This window comes from Vespula vulgaris, chromosome 17 (genome assembly GCF_905475345.1).
Source record: "Vespula vulgaris chromosome 17, iyVesVulg1.1, whole genome shotgun sequence".
Classification (NCBI taxonomy): Eukaryota; Metazoa; Arthropoda; class Insecta; order Hymenoptera; family Vespidae; genus Vespula; species Vespula vulgaris.
The window spans coordinates 4046411-4058754 of NC_066602.1; the positions used below are offsets into that span (position 1 = coordinate 4046411).

Consider the following 12344-nt stretch of genomic DNA (forward strand, 5'->3'; position numbering starts at 1 on the left):
CGTATTATAGTCCGAGCATTAGCCTACACGTCGAATAATAATTACTCGGGTTTTATACCCTACCTTCTCTCGCACACGTCTTACTTGAACGTTTCCATTAAAGGGAACCTTCTGCAAACCTTAATTCATATTGACACGGTACGTTCGTATCTCTGCCCATCTTTGTCATTCTCTTACGTGAGTTTTGAGAAAAAATGAAATAGAAAAGAGAAAGTAGAGGAAACGAAAAGAAAGAAATCGATTCATCCGGGTAGTCTCGATAATTGAATTAGAATAATTTCTAATTAATTATCATACACACAGTTTTAGAACGATGTAAAGACGGAAAAAAACATTTCACCCGATTCTCAAACGATATATCTTCGTCTAATCTTTTATTTATTATTTAGAAAAAAGTATGAATTCTTTTTTTATTCCTACTTAGGAAATAGCAGGATTCGTTCTATTCGCATTATCAAACGGGATTTATCGTTATCACGCTAACTCGTTGTAATCGAATATAGTAACGAAGTTGTAGAACTTACAATTTTATTATGGTAATGATTTCGCGGATTAAACGACTCCCTCTCTTTCTCTCCGTTTTATTCTTTCTTTTCCTCTTTTTTCCTCCATCCGTTTTCTTTTCCAATAAAATTGTTAGAATTTACTGTAGTCATATTTATAAAATCGTAGAAGAAATTTTACTCGTAGAAGAGAACTTCTTTACGTAGCATCTCAACGTTTCGTACTAACGATCCTTTTTTCTCTTCTCTTTTTTTCTTTTCTTTTCTTTCTTTTTTCTCTTTCTTCTTTTTCTTTTTCCACGGACGTTGGTTTTAAAGAAAATTGTTCTTTCTACACGATAGTCGTTTCACGTGAAACGTGGATATATCCAGATTTCATAGGTCTCACGTCCGCAGGATATCCGTTAAATCCTGTCGGAGGAGTAGGAATAGGTCGGAAGGTGCATCGCTTTGCATCGGAAAGTACAACGTAAAGTAACTTCGATCGATCTATCGTTCTCGATTACGTGCTTCCTCCATTCTTTACCTGTGTATATATCCACCGTGTATTATCTCGATGAATGGTTCACCTTAGATCATAGACCGTTATCGAACTCTCACTCGTTCGTTCATTCGTTCGTTCTTCCCTCGTTCGTTCTCTCTCTCTCTCTCAAGCTCTTTAGATATTACCTCATTCCGTTGTTCTCGTACACGTGCATAAATACGTGACATAGATGTGAAATATACGATGATAAATCGATATACTTTACGTATCTCGTATAAGTTATAAACAGAGATCCGTTTGTATCATTGCAAACGTATACAATGGTTTTTAGAACGACTCGAAATATATTATATATCGATGATTGCATACGATATATTTGGTCAAACGAAACGAATATTAAAATTTCTCCAAAATGTTTTTTGTCTTGCAAGAAAAAAAAAGAAAAGAAAAAAAGCAACGACGATATTACAGATACGAAAGTTAGATGACACGGTACGTCATCCATATATCTCTTCCATTTTTATCCTTATGCTCTTTCTCGTTGTCCCTTTTTTCTTTTTTTATTTTTACCTCCTTTTTCTTTTACTTCTTTTTTTTCACATTTTCCACACATTATGCATGCACGGATGTAAATAAATATGCGCATGCGTATACGCGCGTTCGTGTGCGTGCGGTCGGACGTAGTTCTTTCGCGCAAATCCACAAGCTTTTTCTCGCGATTCATATTTAAAAAGGAAACGCGGTTTTCGTTCTGTTTCCGTCGTCGCAGTCGTAGTCGGATGTCGGATGTCGGATGTCAGACGGGATGATTCAAAGAATGTAATTATATTCCGCGTTCTCGACGTTTTACGTTTCTTTCTACCCCTTCTACCATTTCTTTCTTATTCTCTTTCAATGTATATATTCCGATCTCTATCTCGCTCCCTCTCTCTCTCTCTCTCTCTCTCTTTTTTCCTCCATCCCTATCTGTTCGTTTATGAATCAATTTGTTTATTCATTCGTTCATTCGTCCATCAATTTATCAGTCTCTCCATATTTGTTTCCTTCTTAATCTATTTATCTCTCTATCCACGTATTCATCTATATATCTGTCTATCGATGAACTCGTGTATTTATTCGTTCATTCGTTCATTCATTTATCCATCTATCTGTTTATTTATTTATCAGTTTATATCTATTTTTATTTATTAACGCAGATAGATATAATCGGATTCCTTACTAATATATTTATATATCCGTCCGTCTATCCATCTTTCAATTTTTATCGATCTGTTTATTTATTCATTCATTCGTCCATCTACGTATCAGTCGATCTACTTTTATCTCAATAATCTACTTATTCGTTTATGTATCTATTAAACTACCTATCCGTCTAATTGTTTACCTAGCTATTTGTCTATCCGTCGATGTAGATCTCTAAATCTATCTTTTCATTTATTTATAATATCTATACAACTCTCTCTCTCTCTCTCTCTCCTTCTATCTTTTTATCCGTCTCTTTCTCTCCTTTTTTATTTCAACGATGTTTTTTTTCTTTCGTTGGCGTCAGTTCTATTTCATTCGATTCGCTTTGACAGAAAGTGGGATCAACGTAAAATTAATAGTTTTTTATATATATACATACGCGCGCGCATACACACACACTAAGCACGTAACGCGATATTATTTTTACATTAAGAAGATATATTTATTCGTTCTCGATCTTTGAAGTCGCACAAAGTCGAATGAAGGTAATTGAAAACTCGACTGAATATTGAAGAAAAAAGGTTAGGAGGATATACCATGAGTTGCGATAGAAAATGCAAACGAATTAAAGCTCGATAAAAAAGAGACGGATGGAGACAGGGACAGACGAAGAAAGAGAGAGAGAGAGAGAGGGAAAGGGAAAGACGATGAGAGCTTTCAGTGAGCTTTATAAAATGCAAGAGCGTTTGAATTTCTTACGAGTCGATATTAAGGAACGTTCTCCTTCTTAAATTTTTTTTTTAGCTTTTCCTTCTTTTTATAATTAAGAGATACAGAAAATGTTTAAAAAGTATATATTATTTATATATATATATATATGTATGTAGGCAATTAATTATATATATACGAATTGATTCGCACGTGTAATATATAGTAACGAAATAATTTCATTACCATGGTAGAGTTAACCGAAATTCACTGACAATTAACTGGGAATAATTTCCAACGTTGGACGTCTCTCACCATGTCTGCATGTAATAGTAATAGTAGTAGTAGCAGTAGTAGACCCTTGATTCGTCACATGCCGGCGGCCTTTGCGTGTTACTGACATGCTGGCCGGTTCGTTTCATCCACAATTAACGTACGTAATTATTCGATCCATTGCCTTTCAGCAATTTTCGGATCTAAGGTTGTTCGACAAATGGAACAAAACACTTATTGTTAATTCAGTTAAATATCAAATTTCTCTATAGGACTTTTAATTCGATTATCTATTGTTTTCGAATGTTTCCTACATATTTTATTTGTCATTTGGTAGATATACATATGCATCTATATATATATGTATATATATGTACATATTCTTTATTAGATTCATAAATAATGATGAGTAACGAAATGAAATATCAAAGAGAAGTCGATTAAAATTAAAAATGTACGTTGTCCTCTTAAAATATTTTATTTTTTTATTTGGTAATACAGTTTCACGCGATTTAATATCGAATAATATCGGTTAATAATCATACTCGATAATATTTGATTATATTTATAAACTATTCTATTATCATAGTGCACGCGTACAAAATTAAATACGGTCTATCTCGTCCTTCTTCCGAATTATTTCTAAATTTATTATTCCCTCCTTCTCTTTCTCTCTCACAAAAACACACGTACCCGTATAGGGACAATAACAGACGGAGCATCACTGCGATCGGACAAGAATGAAATATGAATCGGATAACGGTGTTATAATTAAATGAAATGGATACCAGACTTGTCGACGCGTATAGAATCGAGTTATGAAAGGATAGCAGTAACGCGGTGGTGGCACGTTTCGATAATCGATATCGAGTAGTATCACTCCAACGATCCAATTAACAAGACTAACGATCAACCTTACCGTTTCGCGATTCACCTATATTCACAAATACAACCGAAAAGACGATGAAATTGAGTAGGAGAGAGAGAGAGAGAGAGAGAGAGAGAGAGAGAGAGAGAGAGAGACAGGGAGAAAGAAAGAGAGAGAGAGGGGAAACAGGCAGACAAATAGAGAGAAACAGAGAGAGAGAGAGAGAGAGAGAGAAGGAAAAGTTTCAAAGGAGATTCAAAGAAGAGAGAGAGAGAGAGTAAGGTAAGCTCGTTTCAAGCGTGGATAATTCGCGGAGAGTTCGAAAAGGCCTGCGAGTTTTCCTCCATTTGAAGAGGAAGAAGAGGATGAGGAGAAGAAGAAGAAAAAGGACGATCGAAAGAGAAAACCATGGACGATGAACTTGGAAATCTTGATATCGTGCTATCCATCGGTCCAGAAAAAGTCTCTCTACCGAGAAAAAGGAAATCCGGGGAGGGAGTGGAGGGTGAAAAGAGGGAACCGAGCGAAGAAGCCGTTGCGAAAAAAAGGAGGGAAGGGAGGAAAAACGAGAAAAAAAACTGATGGTAAACTTGATAGGCGGAAAAAAAGCGGGACTGAAAGAACGGGTACAGGGGATATGGGGGTACGGGGATCGGTCGTCTTGGAAAATGTTTAAAGAAGGAAGCAAGGTAGAAGAAAATAAAACAAAGAGAGAGAAAGAGAGAGAGAGATAGTTATAAAAGGACCGATGCGTACGGAACTGCAGTCTGTCTTAAAACGTTTCTCTCTCTCTCTCTCTCTGCTTCTCTCGCTTTTTCTTTCTTTCTCTATCCGTCTATCTATCTAAGAAAATCTGTCTATTTAAGCGTCCGTCACTTTCACCTTCTTTCTATTTACTTATCTATTTATCTATCTAATTATTCATCTCTTTCCCTTCCCTTTCTTTCTCTGTAAAACTTTTTCTATTTACCTATCTCCTTCTCTTTCCTTCTCCGTCTGTTTAACTATTATTCTACCTATTTTTTACAAACATTTTTCTCTTTATCTATTTATCGATCGTTTTCTCTTCTTTTTTATTTAATTATTTATTCGTCGATTTCTCTCTCTCTCTCTCTGTTTCTTACTCGTCTTCCATAAAGACCGCCTATGTCCAAAGCTGACAATTAATAGACAATAAATGAATATCACGAATGATTTATTTTCGGATGAAGCGAAAGTTCGAGTGAAATCATTTGCATATATGGACGACTTCTATTCGACTTGCCATCGCGTTCAACCGCTCGATTGTACTTTAATCGTTCTGAATTTGTTGCCGGAAGGGAGATGCACGGTATGCGCTATATCGCAGATATACGTATACTATCTACCTATATACGTGCATACATATGTATGTACACACATCGTAATGGAGCGATACGTTCGTTTCGATGTAAAACGGTTTACTAAGTTGAGGATTACTCCGTGTCAATGACATAAACTCGTGAACGAACCATAAGATAGACAGAGACGAACAAACGGAGAGTGAAAGTGAGAGAGAGAGAGAGAGAGAGAGAAAGAGAAACGATCGATACTCTTCGAACTATGAGAATCATCATCTTCATTTACGGTTATCCGTTCGAATCGATCGGTTTACAATTAGCGGCTAATTGAATCACGTTAATTGGATTTAATCGTTTCTCGATCGTCGTCGCGTACGACGTATCAAAGATCGATTTTTTTTTTATCGAATTCATGTATTCTCTCCTTTCGAATCATCTAGAAGAATAAAATATCATTTTCTTAGAGGAGATAAAGTATAAGAAGTAGTAAGAAATAAGATTTCTAATACGATTTAACGGGTCGATGGATATTATTTATTTATTATAAATTCATATAATTATTATGAATTATTATATCATAATTTCAATCAATTATTATAACTTACCCGAACGTGATTATAAATTATTACGAATAATCGTATTGTTATTTCAATGAATTATTAGAAACGATTAGAATGGAATTATTATGATATATTCTGAATCGTTATAGTAAAATTTTAATGAATTATTGTGAATTATTATAGTTTAATTCTAATTCGGTACTAAGTTATTATGAATTATTACTAATCGATTTAAAAAATATACATTAACTTTGCCGGGTCAGAGAGTATTATTTGTTTATCGCGAATTGATACGATTGATTTTATTGAAAAATTTAGTGAAAAAAATGTGCCATCGTTCGATGCGAGATAAATAAATTATTACGTAATGCGTTATCGACCAAATTAAATCCCGTGATAAACTTTTATAAATTATCTTGAAATAAAAAATGTTAAAAAGAAAGGAGTGGAATTAACAAGAAATAAAAAATATCGAAATAATTAATAACGAACGAAAAGCAGAAAGAAAATAAAGAGAAAAATCGTCGGTCGTGAGAGATATCGATTGGATAAAAAAAAAAATGTATATTAACTTAACGAAGTCGGTGGATATTATTTATCGGAACGTTGCACATTGAATGGCGAGTTGTTGAAATAATCGCCGATATTTCATCGTGGTGCCGTCGTGCATCATAAATCTTTGGGGGATGGTGGTTCTCGCTCGCGATTGTTGCCGGCAGTGTAAGCTCGGACGTAGATACTCGGCTTGTAAACAATAACAAAACGTGCGCGATGAAACGGCCTTTTGCTCGTAAAGGTGATCAGTCACTGCTCGACTTTCGAAGGAGGTTTACCTCTTCCTGAAGCTCCCTCCGTAGTCTCGCACTCTTTCCGCTTACGTAATATATAATATATATGTATATATATATGTATATATACGTATTAACATAGTTATTATAACATCTTCTTAACAAAGTTACGACGTCGTTTACATTTACCGGGCGAGTTTCTAAGAAAAAGGTATTATTACTCTGTCGGTTTATCTTCGTCGTTTTTCTTCTTTTCGAGTGTCCTCGATTCTTCGTTTTTATTATATTATATAAAACGCGTTACGTAGGAGATGCGAGTAACGCGCGTACGTAATGTTATCATTCTATCGATTTAATAACCAACATTGCGTATCCGATAGTAAGGAATCTATTAAAAATCTTGCGCGATTCTCTAATTCCCTGGTAGCTTCCAACGATCAATTTGCGTGTTTTTCTTTTTTTTCAGAGAAAACGAATCGACGATGAAACGTACATCGATAATGTCCAACGACGTTTTATTAAGGGTCTTTTTCTTCGCTCTTCTCATCGTCTCGACTTTGGCCGCTACTACGAGGTCACGCGGTAAGAAGAAGGTCGCCAAAGAAACAAAGGAAGTCAACATATGCGACATCGAGGGTCGACAAGCGCCCGTTTATTGTTATTGCGACAACAACGGACTGAGGAACGCGACCGACGCTAATTGTTTGGTTTTGAACAGATTCAAGGTCGACGATACGATGTGGTCTTATTTCGTATCGCAGATTTATCTGACGAAATTAGCGTTGACCGTACGCGCATCCGGTACCTTGGATTACATACCGACCGACGTCCTAAGACAGTTGAAGCATTTGAAGATCGTTGTGTTTCAATACGCCAAAATCGAGGAACTCGCCGAACGTTCGTTCTCGAATCTATCGTCGATCGTCGAAATCAACCTAAGCAGAAACATGATCGTCGTATTGAAGAAGCATGCGTTTGAAAACGTCAAGGAATTGAACGTGATCAATTTGGACGACAACAGAATATCCGAGATTAACAGGTGAGTCGTATTTTTCTATATTTTCCATCTTGTTGTTTCTTTCTTTTAAGTCTCTCTCGGTATCGACCTTTAAAAGTCGCGAGGAAAGTAAAAAAAAACAGTATTCCTCAGGGTCATTCGTTTAGAATATTCGATTAGATTAATATTCGTTCGAACTGTTTCTTAGAAAAATCGAATATTCGATCGTTAATATTAATGAAACCATCAAGAGACAAATGACCGACTAGGCTAACGATAAAAACGAAATAAAAAGGAGAAAAAAAAAAGAATAGAAAAGAGATAAAAAGAAAAAATCCTTACGATGATTACTCACTTAGAACAATTAATATTCATTTTCTGCTTCCTTCTGAAAAAGAAGAGTGAAATAAAAGAGAGAAAAAAAAGATGAAGATAAAAAAAAACAAGAAAGTTAAATCGTTAATATTAATGAACCATCGTGAGACAGGTACGTCCCAACAAGAGAGGGAAAGAGGTAGATAGATAGTGCGAGAGAGAGAGAGAGAGAGAGAAAAGATCGATGACTGTGTCAACGAGTTAAGAAAACTTTTATTCCCATCAATTTTTCAACGAGTGACGATGTCTCGATTCGCGACCCTTGTTCACAAGTACGTCGCGCTATCTCTTTGTAACCCTCTCCACCCTTGTCTCATCTTTTTTATCTTATTCTTTTTTCTTTTCTTTCCTCTCCCTCTTTTTTTTTTTTTTTTTTTTTTTTAATAAAGAAGACTGATCAGCCTCTTCCGTAGGGAAAACAAATGAAAGCACGAATCCCTTAAGCCCTTGAGTGCTGCTCTTCGGAAATTGTGTGTCACCCTAGGGGTGTAAAAAATACGTGGCTCCTCTCGTTTCGTGCGAACCACTGCTAGCAATGAATAACTAACTCCTGTATCGTACGTACGCGTGTGTACCGGCACCTATCGTGAAATACATACACGCTTACGTATTCATCCACATACATAGGACTTTTATCGAGAGTTTCAAAATGACTTCGCGCATATATTTCATACATTTCTGTTTACCATATTAACGACAGAACCTTTTAACGTGTTCTTTTTCCTTTTTCCTTTTTTTTTTGTACACCTTCGATATCTACTACTCTTGTCATGAATTTATTTCTATCTATCCATATTTTCTTTTTTCTTTTTTTTTATTTTTTCTTCTCTCTTTTCCTTTTCCCTTCCTATTCTATTTTATTTCGTTCGGAATTTAAAAGTAATAGGTATTATAAAAATGTATGATAGAAAAGTCCATTGTTTCGATTTGCTAGTACTTTTAATCAAATAATACGGACAGAGAGAAAGAGAGAGAGAGAGAGATGTGGAATTAGAACACTGTCATTTATTTATTCGATTATTTATAAATATTTAATGAGAATGCTTTTCAAATTGCCTGTACTCGCTTAGGCATATGTACGCTCCTTTTTTTTTATTACATAGTACATACGTCTTATACATATAAATAGGACACACAAATATATCTAAGAGTAGAAGAGTTAATATTACGATGTGCCATCTGCCGTCTCTTTTTCTCTCCCTCTCTTTTCTATTTTTATCTCTCTTTCTCTTTTATAATTAATACGTCGAGGTCTTAGTAATATCTTTCGTATAAAGCAGCGACGACGTTCGTGAAATGGCTGTTTTCCATTTTGATAAAAATTTACAGGATGATGGAGAAGAAAGAATTAAGAGATCTTTTTTTTCTTATCCGTGATATAATTCGTTTCTAACGAGATAAAAACCATTCCTGAAATTTTGATACTTTCCTTTCTTTTTTTTGTCTCTTTTAACATCTTCGACCAATGGAAATAGAGCAAAATAAGTCGCAAAATTTTTTGAATTCTCGTAACTAATCGAAATCGTTTCAATTACTTACGTATATTCAATCCTCCAAACCTGTATACTCGAGTATATTAAGAATTGACAACGAGTTGAAGAACAATTGCAATTATCTTACGATCGATTACTTTAAACGGAAGAGCAAAATAGAAAGAGAAAAAAAGAGAGAAAGAGATAGAAGGCAAGTAAGTACACATAGAGTCGATTAAAATCGTGCGATATATTCCGCAAGACCCATCATCCATCATACTTTTCAATCGATTCGATATCATACTCTATTTTTACCCTTTTATCAAGTGCGACGTTTAAAGGGAAGAAGATCGAGAGGTGATAGAAAAGAACTGTGCAGATTCAAAAATGACGAGAGGATGTACGAACGCGTCATCGCGCATGATGAAACCAAAACATGATTCGCGACGGTAAAATAAGAGAGAAAGGGAGAGAGAAAGAGACGTACCTTTTCACATACTTTTCACACATTGATACTCGTAAATATTTTTCTTCTCTTCGACGGATACAACGCGTGCGTTTCAATTATCTACGTTCGCTATTTCTCTCTCTCTCTCTATTTTTGCTTTTCTATCTTTCTCTTTATCTATGCCTTTCTTTCTTCGTCCCTCTATCTCTCTCTTTCTCTTTATCTATGACTCTTTCCGCGCTTCTCTTTCCCTTTCTCTTTATGTCTCTCTCTTTCTCCCTCCCTTTATCTACGATTTCGTTTAGCTCTTTTTTTCTACCTATGCAGTTCTCTCTCTCAGTTCTGCAGTCGTTCCTCCCTTTTATTTTCTATCCCTGTCGATACTCTGCTTTCTCTCTCTCTCTCCTTCTCTATTTTTTCAATCACTCTCGATCAAAGTACATTATTTATTTATCTATTTACCTATCTATCGATCTATCCATTTATCTATCTTTTTTATCTTCTCTCTTTCTCTTTTTACTTACTCATTCTTATTTATATTCCGACCATTTTTATCTATTTTCATTTTTATTTTTATTCTGCCTGCCTATCTTAATCCATTCTATATCTCTCCCCTTTTTTCACCATCCTCATTCCGTTTCTCATTCTTTTTATTTTTATCCAATTTATATCTTTCTCTCATTTTCTTTCTCCCCACCCCCCCCCTCTCTCTTTCCTTTGTCTCTTTCTCATCCTAATTCTCATTCTGTTTATTTTTATCTAATTTATATATTTTTCTCTTGTTACTCTCCCTTTCTCTCTCTCTCTCTCTCTCTCATTCCTATTTCGTCCGTCTATCTTTATCTAATCTATGCCTTTATATCTCTCCTTCTCTTCCACGTTCTATCTATTTCTCTCTTGTTCTTCTCCCTGTCTGTACGTAGATGTGTTCGTATTTCACAATGACGTCTTTTCGATTACATCGAAGCGTAGATGCCTACGGCGGCACGTAATATCTGACGAGGATGTCTCTGCACCGTTTCCAAGTCGTAAATATTCAGATGCAATACTTCGACGGGGAGGTTAAATATGCAGGCTTGAAAACTATGCTATCTCTCCCCCTCTCTCTCTCTCTCTCTGTCGCTCTCTCTCATAGCTTTGCTTCCCAGACTCGTTTGGTTCTTTCTTCTCGTACCTCTCTCTTTTTCTCTCTCTCTCTCTCTCTCTCTCTCTCTCTCTCTCTCTCTCTCTCTCTGTGTGTGTTTATATATCGGACGTTTGACAAAAAGGGACAAAAAGGGAGGGAAAAAAAGAGAAAAGAAATTGTTCGATACCGGAAAAGCTCGATATATCGAGTACACGGAGAAAAAGTGTTATCTTGAATATGTATATGCGAGGTTTATCGGCCATGATATAGGGTAGAAACGTGCGTTCAAATGCGTGTGATGCAGTTCGATATAGGAGTATTGTCCTTTGGTATTCGACGAGAGGTTTGGGCAACAGAGTTTTTGAGAGGAAGTAATAAAAAAGAAAGAAGGGAGAGAAGGAAAGAAAAGAGACGAACAATTTTGATAGAAGACATTCGAATGTCACGAGTAAAATCGTGAATCGTTTAAAAAATTATCGTCGGAGATCGTCAATGCGTAAGGATTTGCAAGTAAAATTATACGAGTTTGTAGCTTTCTCATAACAACGATATTAATATTTATAACGAAGAAAGAAATGGATAAATAAATAAAAATTGTAAATCCGCTTTGTGCGAATGAGGTGGCTCTCGGTTTAAGCGGATCGCATTATAAATTGTTAATTACTGTTATCTAATTTCTTGATACAATTCTGTTTACAGAGACGTGTTCGTGAACCTGCCAAATTTAAGAACGCTCTACTTGAACAACAACAACGTCAGCATCGTCCACGACAAAGCGTTCAAGCATCTAATTTATCTCGAGGAACTTCAGATGAGTAACAATCGGATAACGGTGATAACGCGGGAGAGTTTTCACGGTCTTAGAAATCTTAAACGTCTCGATCTACGAAACAATTTAATATCCATGATAGGCGATCGTAGCTTCGTCGAAATGCCAGAATTAACGGAACTCGAACTCGATCAAAATTCGATCGAGTATATATCGGAAAAGGCATTGGACGGTATGAGAAATTTAAAGAAACTTCGTTTAAGTGAAAACAGATTGGTCAGCTTAGAACCGGATTTTCTTTCCGGAGCACCTGGTATATATTTCCTTGATCTACGCGATAATATTTTGAAAACGATGACCTTCAATAATATCAAGCCGATCGTAACGAATCTTTACAACAGTACCAGCTATTTCTACTTGGACGGTGAGTCTTATTTTAATCCTATCCTCTACCATTTTTTCTTTTTTT

At 35.6% G+C, this 12344-nt stretch overlaps 1 protein-coding gene across 4 annotated transcripts in view; it reads left to right on the forward strand.

Annotated features, from left to right (window-relative positions):
* LOC127069959 (connectin-like) overlaps positions 1-12344 on the forward strand; it is a 224806-nt gene that overhangs the window by 121861 nt on the left and 90601 nt on the right. For all 4 annotated transcript variants that reach the window (XM_051007705.1, XM_051007707.1, XM_051007708.1 and 1 more), the window contains 2 exons: positions 7155-7727; positions 11806-12299. In XM_051007705.1, coding sequence (XP_050863662.1) covers positions 7171-7727; positions 11806-12299 — 1051 coding nt within the window. In that variant the 5' untranslated portion in view covers positions 7155-7170. The remainder of the gene's footprint in view (positions 1-7154; positions 7728-11805; positions 12300-12344) is intronic.